Genomic DNA, 22,411 nt, shown 5'->3' with positions numbered 1-22,411 from the left:
TTTGAAGCCTTGTTCGCTTCCCAATCGGCATTGGTTCCATCTCTTAACCCCAAATTATCAACCTACACTCTTATAACAACATGAAATGTTCAAAATTTACCCGAGTTTGTTCAAGGTTTAATCTTAACCTAAAAAACTACAGTAAAATTATGGGACATTTACTTATCATTACTTGTGTATTTCAGAAACATCTGAAAAACAGAGAAAACCAAGATGATGTAAAACTTAAGCAAAGGTTTACGTCTTAAAGATAAAATTTGCAGCGGAAATTAAAGGACACGGCGTAGTTTGTCGAATCTCGGCACTTTGTTTTCACCATCAAAGCAATGTTGATCCAACTTAACACAACAAAATGAAGCAGCAAAAATAAAAACAAAATTCAAAAGGAAAATTACCGAAAACAATGTTGTGAACCTTTTGAGAGCACCGGTAAAACAGTAAATGGGAAGACAGAAATATTTGAATTATGGTTTAAATTGTAGAGTAAAAGCAAAAATTCAAAAGAGAAACGTAAAGGGGCTGTGTTAAATGCAGGGGCGGCCTGTTGGGTGTTCAATTCGGTTCTCGGAACTGGGGCCTAATAGGGAGAAGGGCCTCATATATTTAGAAACATCTGCAAGTATAACTGTTGATGTTTCACTTGTCAAAGTGGTAGAGTTTCTATCCATGTTCTTAAAGGTCCTGTGTTCAACTTTTATGATTGGCATTCTTTTTCAATTGAGTTTGCTTTGTAGGCCTCACCTTCCTATGCATTTTTTTTCAATTGAATTTGCTTTGTGGGGCTCACCTTCCTCTTTCTTTATTAATTTGTTTTAAGTGTATTATTAGTCTACTTTATTAGTAAGTTGTTTATGTAGATTATTGGTTAAATATGTACGTAGTTTGTGAAATGTGAAGTTTTGTACTTTTCTTTTGTCAAACTTTAAAACATAGAAAAAAACAGTCTCACATGTGACACGATCCATTTTTATAAAACAAATTCCTCATTTAATGCAAATAAATTAGTTGTCTTTTTACATAATGAGACCGTCTCTCTGTGTTAGTTTGTCTCATGCAATAATTACCGTTATATTTCACATTATATTTCGCTCAATCCATCTAATCTAAATAAAAACTCTTTTTATCTCATTTATTATACAAATATCCTTAAATTAATGTGAAGTTATTATTTTTTCGCTTTTTCATAAATTATCTATTTTTTTCGTGTATTCTTAAATTATTCCACAAAGATGATGCTTCAAGCCTCAAATTTAATTTAAAATAGGGCCTCCAAATTAAATTTGGAACAGGACCTCCAAATTTTTTGGGCCGCCCAATTGAGCATGACTCGTTATACACAGTTTTCTTAAAACTTCTTTTCATGATATTAACCATACGAAAAACTGTATCATACAAAACTAAGAATAGTGGAACATTTACCTGAAGAGAACTCTCAGAACCGACATGGCAAGCTTGAAGATCAAACTCAAGCTCTTTAAATAAGTTGTCAAACTCCTGCTCCTCTTCTGATTTTTCAGGTTCGGCCTCTTTGGCAGGAAAATGGAACTTCAAAGGGAGATAAGTGTGCTCTCTTGGAGTAGGAGTAGGCAGAGTCTCCTCTACCACTTCTTCCGCTTCCTCCATGATTGTATCAAGGAGTGTGTTTGGCATCTCAAGCACCTTTTCTTTCCTCTTTCGCTTACTCAAAGACCTGGCTTCCTCCCTCACTGACCTTTTCTCTATCTCTTTTCTTTCTTCATCAATACTGTCTTTTCTCACCGTCTTCTTCTTAGGATCTTCATCCTCATCACTAATCGACCCATCTTTCCGAACCACATCAACTGCAGGTTTCTTCTTAGCATTAGCATTTCTATTTGATTTATGAGTATACATATTCCCATTTTCATTATTATTATCTTCATCCTTACTTGAGGAGACAACTTTTCTAAACACTCCGTCACTTTCTTTTTTAATCCTTATCTTTGTCATTGTTTTCCCACCCACATTGTCATCTTCATCGTGACTTGAAGCCACGACTTTCCTAAACACCCCATCACTCCCTTTCTTGATCATCACAGAAGATCTCGACTCCAAATTAGACTTCTTTTTCACATCACCCTCTCGAGCATCACTTTCAGGGTTGATTGATGAAATTATATTCTCTAACGTCTCTTCTCTAGTCATCTTTTTCTTTTTCTTCCTCGATTTATTCCCGACATTACCATTTGCAACACCATCAGTACGAACATCCTCGTAAGCCCTTTCTTTCCTCCTTCTCCTCTTCTCCTTATTCCTTTCTCTAGCTTCCAATTGATCACCTCCCTCAACTTGACTATGCTTCTTATGCTCCCTAACCCGTACTACTCGAGCCCAATACACCTTAAAATCCTTATCTTTGTCATTGTTATCCTCCTCTGAAGATGTCAAGCCTACATCACTCAAAGTTTGGCCGACTTCTTCATCCTTACTAACACAAACATCATCAGTAGACGGAACACATCCATCAACAAAAATATCATCATCGTCATCATCACTATCATCATCAATATCATCATACACACCAAACATTAAAGGGTTATATTTCACCCCTAAAATCTGCAAAGAATCATCACTATCCTGAACATCATTCACATTACTAGAACCCGACCTACCATCGCCGTTATAATCAATATTAGCACTGTTAATACCAAATTGATTAAACTGATCACCCATCACATTAACATCCACATTATTAGGCAGCACATCATTATTAGAACATTTTACGTGATCATTGAATGGCATTTTGGCTAACTCTCCTTCACCCACAATTTGAACAGCCTCTCCATCTTCATCATCATTTATAACAAGGTCTATTTCTTTCCTATACTTCATTCTAGCCTCGAGTCGAGCCCGTCTACTTCTTCTTTAAGCTCCCTCTCTTGTATAGCCCTTTGAAGCCTTGTTCGCTTCCCAATCGACATTGGTTCCATCTCTTAACCCCAAATTATCAACCTACACTCTTATAACAACATGAAATGCTCAAAATTTACCCAAGTTTGTTCAAGGTTTAATCTTAACCTAAAAAACTACAGTAAAATTATGGGACATTTACTTATCATTACTCGTGTATTTCAGAAACATCTAAAAAAACAGAGAAAACCAAGATGATGTAAAACTTAAGCAAAGGTTTACGTCTTAAAGATAAAATTTGCAGCGGAAATTAAAGGACACGACGTAGTTTGTCGAATCTCGGCACTTTGTTTTCACCATCAAAGCGATGCTGATCCAACTTAACACAACAAAATGAAGCAGCAAAAATAAAAACAAAATTCAAAAGGAAAATTATTGAAAACAATGTTGTGAACCTTTTGAGAGCACCGGTAAAACAGTAAATGGGAAGACATAAAGATTTGAATTATGGTTTAAATTGAAGAATAAAAGCAAAAACCAAAAGAGAAATGTAAACGGGCTGTGTTAAATGCAGGGGCAGCCCGTTGGGTGTTCAATTCGGTTCTCGGAACCGGGGCCCAATAGGGAGAAGGGCCTCATATATTTAGAAACATCTGCAAGTATAACTGTTGAAGTATCACTTGTTAAAGTGGTAGAGTTTCTATCCATGTTCTTAAAGGTCCCGTGTTCAACTTTTTTGATTGACATTTTTTCAGTTGAGTTTGCTTTGTAGGCCTCACCTTCCTATGCATTTTTTTTCAATTGAATTTGCTTTGTGTGCCTCACCTTCCTCTTTCTTTATTAATTTGTTTTAAGTGTATTATTAGTCTACTTTATTAGTAAGTTGTTTATGTAGATTATTAGTTAAAATATGTACGTAGTTTGTAAAATGTGAAGTTTTGTACTTTTCTTTTGTCAAACTTTAAAACATAGAAAAAAACAGTCTCACATGTGACACGATCCATTTTTATAAAACAAATTCCTCATTTAATGCAAATAAATTAGTTGTCTTTTTACATAATGAGATCGTCTCACTGTGTTAGTTTGTCTCATGCAATAATTACCGTTATATTTCACATTATAATTCGCTCAATCCATCTAATCTAAATAAAAACTCTTTTTATCTCATTTATTATACAAATATCCTTAAATTAGTGTGAAGTTATTATTTTTTCGCTTTTTCATAAATTATACTCCCTCCAATTCGTTATTTTCTTCCCTTTGTTTGTGGGCACAAAAATTAAGGAGGAGGTTAAAGAATGAATATATTGTGTTGGGTGAAGTTTGATGATAGGAGATATGAATGAATAAAATAAAGAATTATGAGTTGGGTGGAGTTTGGTGATAGGAGAGAAGAATGATTAAAATAAGAGTAAACGTTTCCAAAAAAGGAAAGAGGAAGAAAACCTGAATAATCCGTTTAAGGAAATAGGGAAGAAAATAGTGAATAGGAGGGAGTATTTTTTTTTCGTGTATTCTTAAATTATTCCACAAAGATGATGTTTCAAGCCTCAAATTTAATTTAAAACTAGGTAGTATCCCGCGCTTCGCGCGGCCTGTTTTAATATTTTATGATTATAATTGAAGAAAAATTATATAATTCATATATGACCTTCAATATTTTCTCTTATAATTTTTTTTCTCAAATTTAATATTTTTAGGTTTAACTTCAATGTTTTAAAATAAAATACATAAGAGTTTTAATTAAAACTAATAAGTGATAATTAATTCTGCATGATCAACGTTTTATAAATAAATTTGTGACTGGTGAAATATCATATTAATCAAAATAAAATTTATTCGAATAATACAACAATCAACAATAAGTTCTCAAATTATATCATTTCACGATACTTTATGTCTCAAAACAATTAATATTTATTCAAAATGATGTGAACATAATTTTATGTAATTTTTAGTTTTTTATGTATAACATGTGACATTTATCTATCAAACATATAGAGTTCAAACTCAACTTATTCAAATGTTTTGACTGTGTCTTGCATGTGATATGTGTCAAACATATCTATGAGAAATTTGCACCTTTTGTTTTTTTAAACAATTATATATAATGATGTTTAAGAGTTTATTACCAGTAAATATAAAAGGTTGAACTTTCTCAAATATTATTTTTTGATGTTTAACTTCAAAGTATTTAAAAGATAACATATAAAATATTTAACTAAAAGTAATACGGAGTATTTGGTTAGTCATAATCAATATTTTATATTTGACTTATACATATTTAATTAAAGATATTAAAGAAAAATGTAACGTGTTTTCTACTTTTTCATGTCGTTTATAATACTATATTACTTAATAATCATTACTTTGTTTTGATTATTCAAATACACTTATTCAAATGATTGTAAGATATAAATGTTTCACAATCTTAACTATTGAAAGTAATGATGTATTTCTTGAAAAAACATATTGTGTATGTATATATGTACTTGTTCAATTAATATATCTTTTAATTAAAACATCCTCAAGATTATACAACTAACATGGACATTAATTCTCGACTTATAATTAGTACTTCTATGGTCAATGTGTTCTATGTATTGTTTTGTATTTTTAGTTAAGTTTATAACTTATGCTTATATTTTACTAAATACTAATGATCAGATTGGATATGTGACATGACAAATTAAGCCTACAATGAACAATGAACATATCCAGCTTTATATTTAGTTATTGTAATGCTAAATGTAAAGTAGAGGTAGTATATGAAATCATTCCTAAATATTGTATATGTTGGTGAATTAGCCTATGGTTCTTTAGTAACTTAGTGATTTTTTTGTATATATACACAGTGAATTGTTTACTTGTTCATAATATCTTTATAAAAAGATAAATAATTCGTTGAGAAAGAAGGATATAGTTTTAAAACTGGAAAAAGTACATACTTACATAGCAAAATTGAAACTTAAAGTACCCTAAATTTGTAAATAATCATATCCCTCTACATATTCCATTTTACTCTCTCATTTCTTTTTTTACTATTATCGTCCTCTTTAGTATATTGGGAAGATTTAAAGAAACACAAACTATGAACAACTTATGCTACCCTTCAAATTAAAGAGAGTTATGACAATTTGATGAAAATATTATTAATTAGTTATCTTGGGCAGTATTGAATGGTCAGATTTTCTTTTATAAACTTAGCTTGCAAAGTAAGGAATAAAAATTTTCTCTTATCACAAAGTACTTTAATTGCAGATTATATATGAAATATGATAATCATTAGAGGCATAATACGAAATACATGGGAACATGGCAATCAAATACATTTCTCTTAAACTATAATAAAAATGGCAGGCTAACTACATTAAACTCAATGCATTAAGAATATACTTTCATGTTGATTAACACTTGTACAAATCCGAGCCCGTTTCCTTCATTATCACTGGCTATTTAACCGTTATGATTAAATAAGTTTAATACAAACAATTAAAGAAATAATTTTAGTATGAGGTTGGTACCTTAGCAAAGTTTCTATTACACACTTTTTGTAGATAACATTTCAGGTGCACACAAATTATACTGATAAAAGTTTCCATTGAACTCCACATTATTTTAAATCCTTGTAGCGATGCAATTCCGAAGCAGCTAAATAAAATTGAGAAAGATAAGGTACTGATAATTATGTACTTTAAAAGCTTAACATCTAGGCAAATATTTTTTAAAATATGAGAGGAGGAAAAAGATAGAAGAACTCTAACACTAAGATGAAAGAACTACTTGTTATAAATATTTGAGAATTTGTATCTACCTTCTCTTCTACCTTCTCCTCTCACAATCGATTAAAATATCGTTTCTTTTGCTTCATCTACTTGCTTTTCGACCCCACACGATATATACTAAATTTAATCAATTGTGAGAGGGAAATGAAGTATCCTCTCAATCTTGTTCAATCTTTTAATATTATTCAAAGTATCCTCTCATCTCTTTTGTTCTCGTAACTCACTTTAATTCAATAAAGTTGAAGTTATAAATTTTTAAAATAGTACCTAATTCACCCCCTCCCCCTCTTAGGTACTTGAATCCATAAACTCAACAGCTACATATGTAGGAAGGAGGTCAACGAAAAATTTCGTTGGAAGTTGAGGCATTTATTGAATATTTGAACATGTAGCACATTCGTTCTAAATTGCCCATTTGAATCTATAATGCTCCATTTACTATCTCATAGAACTGGCTAATTGACTAAATTCGACGTCTAAAGTTATTGGAATTATAATCCACATCTTATCAATATCGTACTCCTCCCTTAGTCATTTTACTACCTATGAAAATTTTGGTGCATCTGGACATACATCGTATACTTGTATGAACATACTTTTGATATTTATGATGTATTTTTTTTAAAATAATTTTTTCTATATGCCACGTGTCGAATCCACACTTTCGCAAATTCACTAAGATCTTCCACTTTCCTTATTTGTCTATCTTTTGTGGTTACAATATCTCATGACCCCATATTCTCTCTCTTACTTTCATTTACATCCACATATTATACCCCACTAAATTCTACCTAAAAACAATTGTGGAAGAACATAGAGAATAAGAGGGAGTATCTTTTAGTAGTTTTTTTAAGTTATGTTTTTAAGAAATACAATGACTCTTCTAAATATATTTTTCTTAGGATTTAATGGTTTAAGTTTTATAACTTTCTCAAAATGTCTTTTTACGTAAACATAAAACATTATGAGACACTCACTTTAATCATCTCTTTACAAATAAAAATATTTCAATAAATATAAAGAAAATGCGTACCAAAAAAAATATAATGAAAATTATACTCAATTTGAAGCATTTTTCGCAATGAACATTATTCACGTTTTAAAATTTATATCAAAATAATTTTTTAATAAATTTAGTATCAAATCACCATAATTATTTAATTTAATTTTATAATAAAATTTATTAAATTATAATATATTTTGCTGAGATTTATACAACATTTATTATATTTATATTTAATATTCAAATTTTAATTAATTAATTTAATCTTGTATTTAATCTTTGAGTTGACACGTGGCGCATCCACAGCGTTTCAACCCAGTTTTATATATATATATATATATATATATATATAAGATAGGGCCTCCAAATTAAATTTGGAATAGGGCCTCCAAATTTTATGGGCCGCTGACTCGTGTCAGAACACAATCCTGAACCGTATAGTAAACATGGCTCATATTTGCAAAGTGGGTGACAGTGACTCGTTTGTCTTGCGGCTTTACACCATAGTAGGCTAGTAGCTGAGTACCTTGAAATTTGAAAGGGGGTTAAGGAACTGTGATCAAGGCTGAATTAGGGATGCTTATGAGGTTTTTTTGAATAGCGTGTATTTCTTTTGATCCAAGTGAGGTTATTTGACAGGTTAGTAAATGAATATAATGTTTCTGCAAACGTTTTTCTGCCTGAACACAGCAGCCTGATTGCTGTGAGTTCTGAAATTCTGACAGCAAAAAATTAAAAAGTGGATGATGCACCAGCCGGGAATCGAACCCGGGTCTGTACCGTGGCAGGGTACTATTCTACCACTAGACCACTGGTGCTTGTTGTATATGACAGATTATTTGGCTTACATATAAGTTTTTAAATGAAAAGACTATGCAAATTGTTAATTAAATTCGACTTATTCAAGTATAGAACTTTAATTAAAAGTTGTAAACATGAATCCATTCATTTGGTACAACAAATGGACTAAAACCTTGCAACAATCGCTATTTGAGATACATCATTTACACTCGTTGGATGAGGTTGGGCACCACTAGTTGGGTTTAGAACTTGATTAGTTAAATTTTTTGACTTTTAATTAAAGTTCTATACTTTTAATTAAACTTTGTAACAATCGGTATTTGAGATAGATGATTTACATTCGTTGGATGAGGTTGGGCACCACTAATTGGGTTCAGAAAATAAAACATAGCCGACCTTATATGTTCCTTAGTAATTTCTTTGTCTAAATGAATTATGTACCTTTTTAAATTAAAGATACATAAATAATTGGAATCGAGCGAGGGCTACATTTATAATGGTTGCTTAGCCACCTTGATTAATTTTTTTTTAATAAGTTATTAAGAAATATGCTATAAGCACATATCTTCTATATTACTCCGACATCAAATAATTCACTGAGACAGAGAAAGTACTAAAGCGTAGAATCCAGTCGCCGCCTCTTAGATGATCAGGAAATTATGATTAAAAGTCATTACCAAGCAATAATCTACTGATAATAACGACATCATATCAATTTTTCGCAATGTTTCAAAGACTCTTGCTACCTATAATAAGATGATATAAACGATAACATAAAAAATGAAAATGAGAGGCAAATTTATAGTCATATGCCTCAATAGTACATTTTTGCATAAATGCAACCTTCAGCAGGTCTCATGAGAGACCGTCTCCCACTAATTTAGTGGGAGACATAATAGAGAAAATATAAATTGAGTGAGTCCCTCACCTCATCATGTGAGAGGTCTCTCAATAACGCTATTAAGAGACCATCTCTTCGAAATTTTTGTGTTCTTCTGTTTATGGCGAACAACTAAAATGGATGATTTTGCAATTTGCTCTCGAAAATTTTCGACTTGCATTTGGAGACATCTTATAAAACTCCCCCACAAATTCAACCTCATGCCCCTTTAAAACCATTGGAACTTGGAGGAATATCCTGCACAACTCTACTTCCATTCTTTTTATACTCTCTAAACTACTGTCTTGACGATGTTTCACATCTGCAAACCTAAAATGAAAGTGTTTGGAATCAATGTTGTTGCTTAGTAATAAGAATTCTATTAGCTCTAAGAAAGTTTCCGATGGGTTACTGTAATCGCTGTGGTCGATTTCTAAATCCACCCTCTTGAGTAATACTCGTTGTAAGGTGGTTGGACAGCAAGATTGTGAGGGGAGTTTCAACCACGGATTCTGTCTCGAACCAACTCCCCCAAGTTTTAGAGTAAAAACTTGTAGCACAGGACACAACTTCAGTAATGACAACACTAAATTAGTATCGAGGTATGTTTTCATGTTTAGCGTAAGCCTAGTTACATTGCAACAGACAATCGATATACAACCAAGTGCTTCAACATCCAGGGTAATCAACCCAACACTAGAAATCGCTTTGTAAAATTTTGACATCAACTTCTTTACTTCATCGTCTGGAGGATGACGTTTTTCTGTAATTCGGAGTTTAGCTTCACGTAATGCAATTGGTTCCTCCTCAAGGCAAATAACCCCGGACATCGGAGCACAAATATCCAAATACTCTAAATTTGGGGCGTCAATCACAATTTTACTTCTGTTACCCGACTTCCAATTTATAAATAACCGTCTTAAATTTTGATTCGAACATTTCAAATAACCACGCGTCCATTTATATACACGCTGCTTCAAAGACAATTCTTCGAGCGATAGACAAGATCTGATTAGGTTTTCCAAGCACTCGCTATTAAAATTACTGAAATGAACGCTTAGCTTCTTCAAATTGGGTAGATTGATTGGATCGGATCCGATAGGGAATATCCAGTGAGTCCAAATCGATTGATACCAATGACCGCGTTTGAAAAATAAAACCGGGCAACATAACATTAGAATTGAGATAAGAATAAGGCCACGTTAACTTGAGTTCACGGATATTCCAGTCACAAATACGACGAAGCCAAGAATATCCAGGAGGCTGCCAATCAGTGTGTGAAACATTGCCCCTTAATTCGAGATGGAAACGATGGATTGAAAGGGACTTAATTTGCATCATGACGTTAAGGAAAATATCAGAGACTACAAACTTATAATCGGACATACAGTCGGTTATGATAATGGAGGATAAGTTCTTCCATAGTCCACGCCATCGACGGGATAATGATCCGGTGATAACGGCTGATCGAAGAGGAAGACAGGAGATAATCAAGATAAGTATATCGTCATGGAGCGAACTCAGCCGGTCATTTGTTTGTTTTACGCTTTGCAAGTTGTTATTTGCCCTTCGTCTCTTCATGGCCTTTTCTTCGGCGGCCATCGATATAAGGTTCAAAGTGGCTAAATATTTAGGGTTCACTGTTTTAGAAGATCTTCCCAGTGTTTTAGTTGAGTAATGATTTTTAACTCGCGAAAGTAGTAAACGACCCCCTTAACTTTGCTATGATGTGAAATTAAACCCCTTAAGTTTACTTTGTAGCAAATAAACCCCTTAACTTTGCTCCCGGGTGAAATCAGACCCCTTTTATTTTTCCGGTCAAAATCTTTCCGGATTGTCAATTTCTCACCAATATCTCATGTTGCTTACATATATTACTAATAAAATTTCACCCTTTGTACTTCGATTTTGGTGCGTTTCAGAGCGCAAAAAAAATTACTCGTTCTAAATTTTAACAATACGCCGCTAAAACAGACGAACTTTGATATAAGAAAATAAGATTAGAAACGCAAATGTTGGTGTTGGGTGGATGGCAGGGAGATAGAAAAGCAGATCAAGAGTACAAGCGGCACTCTTTTGAAGCAAGCAACTTATCAATACAGGAAAAACCTGTGAAGGGAATTGGTGCGTCAACAGCCTAAACCCGAACGCGAGCCCTACCTTTTGAACTTACGGTGACTTGAGAATTGTTTGAAAGTGTGCTACTAATAAGTGTCTTTGTGATTCGCTGCTTGTAAATAGCTAGTTCAAAGTCAATGGTAATCTTTGTTCGATGCTAACTGTGAAAGTATAAAGGGTGAAATTTGATTAGTAATATGTAAACAACATGAGATATTGGTGAGAAATTAACAATTCGGTGAGATTTTGACCGGAAAAATAAAAAGGGCTTAATTTCACCTATGAGCAAAGTTAAGGAGGTTGTTTGCTATAAAGTAAACTTAAGGAGTTTAATCTCACGTCATATCAAAGTTAAGAGGGTCGTTTACCACTTTCGCGATTTTTAACTATGATTTGTTAAAAGAAACGTGTCGGACACGGTCATTTGTTTGTTTTACGCCTTGAACCGTGTCCTCGGTTTTTGTGTTAAAAGAAAACGTGTCGCACACGGTCATTTGTTTGTTTTACGCCTTGAACCGTGTCCTCGGTTTTTGTGTTAAAAGAAAACGTGTCGGACACGATCATTTGTTTGTTTTGCGCCTTGAACCGTGTCCTCGGTTTTTGTGTTAAAAGAAAACGTGTCGGACACGGTCCAATATGGTTGGACACGGTCCGTGTCCGTTAGACACACCAAATAAGCAGTTTTGAAAACAAAATCTCAGTATATTAGTCATCATGACTTCTCCCCTTTTTCTCCTGTGACGCCGTCTGTCTCCCCCTGCCCAGTCCGGTCGCCGTCATCCACCAGGTTGCCGCCGGTGACCTCTGCTCACCACCTGCAACCTCTGCTCACCACGTTCATTGCTTTTCATTTTTCCCTAATTTCTCAATCCATGTTTAATTTCCATATTAATCTCTATATAAATTATACATAATAATAAGTTTTTAATTAATCAAATTAATCAAAATCAATCGTTATTATGATTATTATTGTTGTTGTTATTAGATTTGGGGGTTTTAAATTTGGAGATTGTTGATTTTTTGAAAGTTAGGGTTTGTTTGATTTGGCGGTAATTTTTGAAAACGAATAAATGAGTTGTTATTCCCACTTACCCAAAGTTGTATAATGAATAGTTACAATGGTATAAAGGATGATTCATAAATTACCTTCTTTTTTTAGCTTTTGGCCAGCATTGTTTGTCCAGCTTATTTCTGGTGCCTTTTAATGTAAATATATATTTTCCGGACAATATTCGGTTTGATAACTATGACGTATGATGTTGTAAGACTCGAATTTGAGTTTTTAATTTTGTACTTTTTATTTAATTTTGTAAGACTTGAATGTTTATTTAATTCAGTAGGGCTCATGAGAGACCGTCTCGCACTAAATTACTGAGAGACATAATAAGAAAAAAAGATATTTAGTAGGTCCCTCACCCTATCATGTATTTAAATTTGGGTTTGTAATTTGAAACTTTGTAGTTTTGTAGTTCGTAAAACATGGTTGATTTTAACGTATAAGACATTAATATTGGTTGCCGTTTTCGTGTAACCTAGGTTACCAATTACCTGGGGAGTTAGGTAACCAAACAAGTTTCGAAAAACTCAATTCAGGAAATTTTTGAATTCCCATAAATTGGGTGAACAACCAAACAAGCACTAAACCGAATTAATGCAGGATTATTACATCAGCTTTTCAATTTTCCCTTTCACAATCATGGGGACTTTCATTTGTGGTATAGAATTGGCAGGTCTACCACAATTTAGTCGCTATATATTTTGTGTAACACATATCTAGCTAGTATACATAGGTTTGCTTAAACAAAGGCTTGTTGATTGATAGTGAAAGAGATTAATTGGTGCTTTGTATTCCATTAATCTTTGAAATATATACAACTAGGTTAGCCTACAATTAGGGAAGCTATCACTACAAATTAGGCAACCGAATATTTAACAACTAATTTACAAAACCGATTGCTAACAATAAGGAAACTAATAATACGTAAATAAACACAATATATTTACTATTATTCTAACATTCCCCCGCAGTCGAAACGGGAGGTAATCGAACGTTGAGACTGTCACGAAAATCTTCAAAAAGAACAAGAGGCAACCCTTTAGTAAAAATATCCGCGATTTGATAACGAGAGGGAATGTGTCGTACCCGGACCTCACCACGTTCCACTTTCTCACGGACAAAATGAATGTCCATTTCGATGTGCTTGGTGCGTTGATGTTGGACGGGATTACCGGATAAGTAAATCGCCGAGACGTTATCACAATAGACGAGGGTAGCTTTGGACATGGGAACGTGCAGTTCTACCAACAAATTTCGCAGCCAACAAGACTCCGCAACAACATTAGCTACCCCACGATATTCCGCCTCAGCACTGGACTTAGATAATGTGGGCTGGCGTTTCGAAGCCCAAGAAATCAAGTTGTCACCGAGAAAAACACAGTAGCCTGATGTTGAGCGCCGTGTGTCGGGACACCCACCCCAATCGGCGTCGGTGTAGGCTGTCAAATGAGAAGGAGCCGATTTGCGGATCCAAATGCCGCGTTCCAAACTGCCCCGCAAGTAACGAATGACACGTTTTAAAGCATTCATATGCGCTTCCATCGGATTATGCATGAACAGACATACTTGTTGTACCGCATAAGAAATGTCGGGTCTAGTAAATGTGAGATATTGAAGAGCCCCAGCAAGACTACGATAAAAAGTCGGATCATCATAAGGAGTGGAAGAAGAGGTAGCACTTAGCTTTGGTTTAGTGTCAACAGGAGTTGCGACGGACTTACAAGAGGTCATACCAGCACGTTCCACGATTTGCTCGGCATATTGCCTTTGCGAGAGAAAGAGACCACTTTTAACGGGTTTCACCGAAATGCCTAAGAAGTAACTTAGAGACCCGAGGTCTTTCATTGCAAATTCCTCATTGAGGTGCCCCATAATCGTTTTGCGAAGAGGCTCGGAGGAACACGTCAAAATTATATCATCAACGTATAATAAAAGATAGGCCATAGTGGTACCTTGTCGAAATATAAATAGAGAGTGATCCACTTTGCTATGAGAGAACCCAAGTCGAGTGACATAGTCCGCGAAACGTTTATACCAAGCACGCGGTGCTTGTTTAAGACCGTACAAGGACTTTTGTAAAAGGCAAACATGATCGGGGCGAGCCTTATCGCGATAACCCGTTGGTTGGTGCATATAGACTGTTTCATCGAGATTGCCATGAAGAAAAGCATTTTTGACGTCAAGTTGGTTAATTGGCCATGACCGGGAAACCGCAATTGAGAGCACTGTTCGAATGGTGGAGGGTTTAACAACGGGACTGAATGTCTCCCCACAATCGATGCCAATTTGCTGTGTTTTTCCATCACCTACAAGACGAGCTTTATACCTTTCAAAAGAACCATCAGAATGAAATTTATGTCGAAAAATCCACATAGATCGTATAATATTAGTATGCGACGGACGTGGAACCAACACCCAAGTCTTATTGTCAATAAGAGCATTATATTCGTCATCCATTGCCATTTTCCAATTAGGGTCACGTAGTGCAGACACGGGGTCACGGGGAACCGGTGAAACAGATAAAGTATGACTCAAATTTTGGGAAGGTTGTGGTTTAAAATATTTGGGGTTGGGTTTGTAGATCCCGTGGTCAGCCCTGGTAGTAGGCTTAGACACTTGAGACGGACCCGTTGCATTGTCAGTGACGTGAGTAGCGGGTGTGGGCTCAGTAGCAGGAGCTGGGGAGGGCGACTGGGATGGGGCTGGGTCAGGGACCCGTGGCTGGGGGCTGACGGGTTGCGAGTGAGGCAACGTGTCAGGTGTCGTAGGTGATGGCGGTGATCCGGTCATATGTCGTAAAACATAAGGCGAGACGGGATCATCTAAAAATTGGTACGTAGAAATGTCAGGTTGATGTAATTTTGCAAATGGAAAATTGGTTTCATCAAATAACACATGTCGACTAATAAAGATTTTACTAGACGAAATGTCAAGACATATATAACCACGGTGATTTTTAGGATAGCCAAGAAAGACACATGGAGTGGTACGCGGTTGTAATTTATGTATAGTAGTGGCGGGAATAAGGGGATAACATAAACAACCGAATATACGAAGGTGACTATAGAGGGGAGGTCGACGGTATAGGATCTGAACCGGGGTATCGTAGGAAATGGGTTTACTTGGTAATATATTCGATAAATATGTCGCCATGTCAAGTGCATAATGCCAATATTTAACGGGAATGGACGCGTGAAATAAAAGAGTACGAATCATGTTATTAACGGAGCGAATTTTACGTTCAGCCTTTCCATTCTGGGATGACGTGTGTGGGCAAGATAAGCGAAAAATTAACCCATGTGATGCACAAAACGTTTGAAAGAGACCGTTCACAAATTCCGTACCGTTATCGCATTGAATCGATTTTATTTTACGTTCAAATTGAGTTTGTATAAAAGCATGAAAATTAACTAGTACTGTGTTTACATGACTTTTCTTCGCTACTGGAAAAGTCCATAAAAAATTACTATAATCGTCTAAAATTAATAGGTAATATTTATGGCCGGCGGAACTTAAGACCGGTGAAGTCCAAAGATCACAATGAAGAATATCAAACGGCATATAAGTACTAGAATTTGACATAGCAAAGGGAAGACGAATATGTTTACCAAGCGGACAAGATTGACAAATTAATTTGCTAGTGTTCAAATTACAATCAATCAATTTTTTATTCCTAAGATGAGAAAGAGTAGAATTTCCGGGATGTCCTAAACGATCATGCCAAAGTGACGACGCTGTTAAGCCAACAAAGTCGGGTGTGTGCGCAGGGTTGTCACCGGAAATATGATAAAGGCTGCCCCGACTATCACACCTCATGAGACGATTCCCTGTCCGTATATCCTTCACACAAAAACCAAAAGGGTCAAATTCAACGGTGACGTGATTATCAGTGGTGAATTTTCTAACCGAAATTAAATTTTTGACTAATTGAGGAGAATAAAGGACGTTTTTGAGCATGAAAGGGGGGTGGGGTTTGGGAATGTTGGACTGACCGTAGCCCTTAATGGGAATGGAATGGCCATTTCCGACGATGATACCGTTAGGAATGCTCGAATTTACAAAAGACGAGAGTTTACCTTGGTCCGCCGTCATATGCGAAGTAGCTCCTGTGTCCATTACCCACGGCTCCGCAGGTCCGAGTCCCAAAGTATACATTGCAGCAGCTATGTCTGTTTGAGACGGTCCCTCTGCCGTGTATGCCCGAGCAGGTCTTGGACCGAGGATACCCGACTGAGAACGACCCGCTGTAGGAGGCCGAGTCCACGGGCCAGTAGGGTACGGGCATGGTGGGTAGCCCCAAGGGAAAGGAGGCCACTGCCATGGGCCGTAACCCGTGGGCCATTGCATCGGAGACCCAGCCGGGGCAGCGAGTGGAGCCGAAACAGAGGTTGTTATAGGAGCAGAGGGAGGAGTTTTATTGCCTTTTCCTCCTTTGCTCTTTTTCTTGCCATTGTGGCTATTGCTACGACTGCCTTTGCCGCTGCTAGAACCCGAATTCTTTGACGAATCCCCGCCGTCGCTGTCAATTGACCCCCGCGCATACAGTGCCGCGCTACCAGTTGCGGCTTGCTTTGCGAAACTCGCCTCCTCAAGAGTAAGCATCGAGCGTGCTTGATGAAATTTTGGGAGCGGGTCACGTTGACGAATGATTGACCCAACGTTTTGATAAGCTTCGGTGAGACCCGAAACCAACTGAAGAACCAAGCGACTATCAGAGACCGTAGCCCCGACGTTTTTCAGTTGATCCGCCAATGATTTGAGCCGTTGACAATACGCCGAAGCCGATGAGAAATCCGACATCAGAACGTGGGAGAACTCTTGTTCAAGAGTGACAGCGCGCGAGTTCTTATTGTCCTGAAAAATATCAGCGAGACGATTCCACGTATCCATGGCGGTGGAATCAGATTCGATGATAGTTTCCAAGAGATCAGTGGTGATGGTAGAGTAAATCCACTGAAGGACCGTGGCGTCGAGGGTGTCCCATTGTTCTTGTTCATCGGCCGTGACGGGAGCTTTGGAAGCTCCGGTTTTGGGTGTGATGATATGGTGAAGCACGCGCTGAGATTTAGCGTGATTCGTGAACAGGGCAACCCACAACGGATATTGGTCGTTATCCAACCCTAATTTGACCGAGATATGGTTGGAAATGTTTGTGACGGCGAACGCCGGGTGAAAAGCAGATTTTCCAGGAGCCATTGGAGTGACGTGAGGTCTGAGGGACGAGAGGTCGAGATGGAGAGAGAGGCGGCTGGAAAATTGCTAATCAAGAAGGAGCGGAAGCGTTGATAAAAGAGAATAGAAGAACACTGATACCATGAAAGAGATTAATCGGTGCTTTGTATTCCATTAATCTTTGAAATATATACAACTAGGTTAGCCTACAATTAGGGAAGCTATCACTACAAATTAGGCAACCGAATATTTAACAACTAATTTACAAAACCGATTGCTAACAATAAGGAAACTAATAATACGTAAATAAACACAATATATTTACTATTATTCTAACAGATAGTTACCTATTACCTTTGCAATTAATTGAGCAAGAAGCGTGAAGCGAACACCATAGTACTACCAAAGCGTCTCTCCATCTATAGATATAGACGGGGATATCCGTTTATAGATATAAGCGGGTCAAATATCCACCCACTTTAAGCAAAACGAGCCAAATGTGACCACCTTAACGCCAAATGTCACATGTACCATTTCCATATGATAAACTACATGTTGTAGCTTAGGAAATGGCACTGGTAACATTTGGCGTTAAGGTGGTCACATTTGGCTCGTTTTGCTTAAAGTGGGTGGATATTTGGTCCGTCTATAGCTATAGACGGATATGCGCTGTCTATAGGCCGATCATATCAATCGCGTGGGTTCAGTATGAGTCGTGTAATTTTGTGATCTGTTTGAACACTGGTCGAGTGTATATCAGGTTCGGGGAACCGGGTTTATACATGATCTTGGTAAGGTTAGATACAAACTTCTATGATCACACATATTCACATGCTTCATTAGTAAATTTTGCGTCGAACACTTGATTCAATTTTGCCAAAATACTCCGTAATTAATAAATCAACAAGGCGCTGGGAATTGGGATTATCAAAAATAGAGAGTAGAGAACAATTAGGAAAATTTCTAATTGATATTATTCTGCGTAAATTCAGAGCTAGTCCCTCCATAACGCATACCTATAAATATCCTTAAAATTCAAAGCCATCATAAATACAATATCAACAAAAAAACACAAAAAAAAAGTGTCATCAAAGTTTCTGTTAACAGAATAACAGTAGAGTTAAATTTATTAGTGATTGATTGATTGGTTGGTTAATATCGATAATGGAGGGTATTATTGTTATTTTCGACTTCGATAAAACGATTATCGATGTTGATAGTGATAATTGGGTGGTCGATGAGTTAGGTTTTACGGAGCTCTTCAATTTACTCCTTCCGACCATGCCATGGAACACACTTATGGATACAATGATGAAAGAAATACATGCACAAGGATACACTATTGATCGAATTTCTGAGGTTTTAACAAGGGTTCCGATTCATCCTCGTGTTGTGGCAGCCATCAAAACCGCGCATGCTATGGGATGTGATTTGAGGGTTGTGAGCGATGCAAATACTTTCTTTATTGACACGGTATTGAGTCATCTTGGGGTACAAGATTATTTCTCGGAAATTCATACAAATCCGAGTTATGTGGATGAACAAGGGAGATTAAGGATAATTCCGCATCACCAAGATTTCGTCAAGTCTTCTCATGGATGTTGTTATCCATGCCCTCCAAACATGTGCAAGGGAGAAGTGATAAAAAGGATACTACTCGAGGAAGCAAACAAGAAGACGATCATCTATTTAGGAGACGGGTGTGGAGATTATTGTCCTTCCTTAAAATTAAGGGATTATGATCATGTCATGCCAAGGAAGAACTTCCCGGCTTGGGATTTAATAAAGGGAAATCAGAGTCTAGTCAGAGCCAAGATCCATGAATGGAGCGATGGGGCCGAGCTTGAGCAAGTCCTACTATCTACAATCCAAGACATCAACTTGTCTCAATTCCTCAATGTTGATTTTGGGGATCGAACATTGGCAAGAGGTGATGATTTATTGAAGACGCTACCTACCGGATTAGATTTAGCCACTCCACTTCTTGTTGGAGGCAGAAGGTGATAAAATCACCCTAATTAATAAAGCTCCGTCCGAGAGCCACTGTTTTGCCCTTATTTCGGGATAGTTTGTATAATACCGCCTTATTGTGGTGCATTATTAACATATCAATGTGAAAATTCATGAATATGTATAGTTGTATGAATTAGCTAGCCCAAAGACCTTACTATCATACTCCGTATCTAGCTAACGTTTGCATCTCTACGCGAAATATAGTGATCGGAAAACTAGTAGTTATAATGATGAGTGATTCAACTACGTTTGAGCTATGGCCTATCAGTAACTTCACCTTGTAGATATACCAAAGCCTGAAAGCCACCTTCCTCTTTCGAGAAAGACACTGGCGGAGCCAGAAATTGACCCCAGCGGAGGCGAAAAATTTCAGCTGGGCGAACGTGTAATAGTTTAAGAGAAACTTTAACTAAAAACTTCGAAATTTTCTACCGTATAAATTAAAGGAGCGAACGCCCCTGCTAGCCTCTCCTAGCTCCACCACGGTCTGAGCTTGTTTTACGATTAATACGAAGAAGAAAAGTAGAAATCAACTACAGAGTAAGTAGTACTTAACAATCAAAGATTTCAAACCAAACTAGTATAGGCATATGCATATGCATCATAAAGCAAATTAAATAAACGTACATTTTTGCAACATCAATGAAAACAATAGATACTTTTACTAAGATGCTATATGATAGTCACAAACACAAACCAGTAGAAAAATCATTGTTCTTTATTAATGAAACCTTTTCGTGAACGAAGGAAATAAATAACTTTGCCGTCTGCAGTCGTAACTTTGGGACCATCTTTTCGAGACATCTTGAGAAATCTCCCCTTAAATTCAACATCACAACGGGATATTGTTTGACAACGATACAGTTTCTCGCATAAATTTAACTCGTGTTCTTGATTAAGCATCACATTACTCCCTGACGACTCTTGACAATCAGCATTTACACTAAGATTGAAGTGCTCCAAATCGCAAGTGCTTCTTAACAATTGCACTATAAGCCGTGAGAAAGATTTCGCGGGCTTGCAATAAGTTCCCCAGTTATCGATTTCCACATTTATCAACTTTATCCTTGCGAGTACTTGTCGTGAGGTGCTTAAGTTGCTAGGGTTTCTGTAGAACGGCTGCTCCTTATTATCGACACCCCAAAATTTCAGGTTCAATACGTCTAGTACAGGACACATCTCTAACACCGACAACAAAGTATCTAAACTACGGCTCAGTTTCATATTAAAAGTGAGCCGTGTAACATTGCGAAACACCGTACATAAATCATCTACTGCAGAAATATCAAGGGTAAGGAACCTTATATTAGAAATCGCCCTATAAAATTTAGACAATTTATCTTTATCTAATTCAGCTTGGTAAAGATCAGTAAATTCGATTTTCATTTCGCGCAGCATAATTGGTTCTTCCTCAAAGGAAAAAATCATTGATTTTGGAGCAGAAATAGACAAGTATTCTAAATTTGGAGCATAAATCACAAATGCCCAGCTTTGCAAAGACTCATAGTCACGGTCCTTATAGTCGAAGTCATCGTCGTCATAGTCATAGTCATAGCCATGGTCATTGTCATTGTCATTGTCATCATCGATATCCTTGCTAGCCCAGCAATTTAAAGACAGTTTTCTGAGCGACGGACAAGCCTTAACTAATTTTTCTATCCATTGAAACCGCCAAAGAAAGTGAACGGTTAAGTTCTTCAAATTAGGAAGATTGATGGCATCACAATCATCAGGGAATAACCAATCACCCGAAAAATACGAGGCACCTTTAGAGCCCAATTCAATCGACACTAGCGACTGCGTTTGGAAAATAACTCTTGGTAACGTATGCACATTCGAACATTCAGCATTACACCAAGTTAACTTCAGTTGATGGACGTTCCGGTAACAAACTTTGCGAATTATGATATTCATGCGACGTGCCCAAAAGTCGAGATTACAGGATTCAAGAAATTCGATACTGAAGCTATGGATGAACCGTGAGTTAATTATTTGTCTAATGGTATCATTCATATCAATGTTACGTGAGTTATTAGATTCACGGAAGGTGATGTCAATAGAGGTTGTGTTAGTCCAGAGACCACGCCATCGACGGGATAATGTCCCGGTAGTGATGGCTAATTGGAGAGGAAGAAGGGAGATAATTACGATAAGAATGTCGTCGGGGAGAGAACTCAGCCTGTCGACTCTTTGATTTCTACTTCTTCTATTGTTCCTCTTCGTCCTTCCCATCTTCGCTATGTTGTCACTTGTCAATGGTTTTTAGGGTTTTAAGTGTTATAGCTTTTTCTCTTTGCAATAATTTTCTGTTTTTGCTGCTTCTTTTTTCGAATAATAATTATAATTATGATATAATAATTTAAGGATATTTATATATTTATTCATTATAAATAAGGTAATTACTTAATATACATGCTCAATTATCCGAGCATACAAATTTCCATAAATATTCTTCTCCTTCCAAAAAATGAAAACTAACTTAGGCAGCAAAGGGAAAGTAATTAGAAAGGGTAAGAGGTGGAAAGGTAAGGGATTACCTAAAACTTAACTAGTTGTTTGGTTACATCAAGAAAATAAAGTATGGTGGGTTGTAGTTTGTTTTGGTGTGCGAGTGGTGGTTTAGGTAGGGTGGTTGTGATGGTGGTGGCGTCATGGTGATTGTGGTGGTGGTGGTGGTGCCGGCGATGGTGTCTTGAAGGTGACTGGTGTGGTGG

The 22,411-nt window shown here is 36.5% G+C and overlaps 4 protein-coding genes and 1 non-coding gene across 5 annotated transcripts in view; 2 read left to right on the top strand and 3 right to left on the bottom strand.

Annotated features, from left to right (window-relative positions):
• Positions 1-22,411, top strand: part of LOC141601802 (uncharacterized) — a 157,420-nt gene that overhangs the window by 5,418 nt on the left and 129,591 nt on the right. The gene's annotated exons all lie outside the window — the stretch shown is intronic.
• Positions 8,404-8,474, bottom strand: TRNAG-GCC (transfer RNA glycine (anticodon GCC)). Its single transcript has one exon. It is a non-coding gene; the product is annotated as a tRNA-Gly (tRNA).
• On the bottom strand, positions 10,379-10,939 carry LOC141642639 (F-box/LRR-repeat protein At1g55660-like). Its single transcript, XM_074451498.1, has one exon. The coding sequence runs from the start codon at positions 10,937-10,939 to the stop codon at positions 10,379-10,381; it is 561 nt and encodes a 186-aa protein (XP_074307599.1).
• On the top strand, positions 18,768-19,688 carry LOC141642630 (inorganic pyrophosphatase 2-like). Its single transcript, XM_074451485.1, has one exon. It carries the CDS (start codon positions 18,849-18,851, stop codon positions 19,686-19,688), a length of 840 nt encoding a protein of 279 aa, XP_074307586.1. The 5' UTR covers positions 18,768-18,848.
• LOC141642624 (F-box/FBD/LRR-repeat protein At5g22660-like) lies at positions 20,406-21,929 on the bottom strand. Its single transcript, XM_074451472.1, has one exon. The coding sequence runs from the start codon at positions 21,927-21,929 to the stop codon at positions 20,406-20,408; it is 1,524 nt and encodes a 507-aa protein (XP_074307573.1).

The sequence above is a fragment of the Silene latifolia genome, chromosome 1, assembly GCF_048544455.1.
Source record: "Silene latifolia isolate original U9 population chromosome 1, ASM4854445v1, whole genome shotgun sequence".
In the NCBI taxonomy this organism is placed as follows: Eukaryota; Viridiplantae; Streptophyta; class Magnoliopsida; order Caryophyllales; family Caryophyllaceae; genus Silene; species Silene latifolia.
The sequence above is the reverse complement of the archived record's forward strand: the minus strand, read 5'-3'. Positions and strand labels throughout refer to the sequence as shown.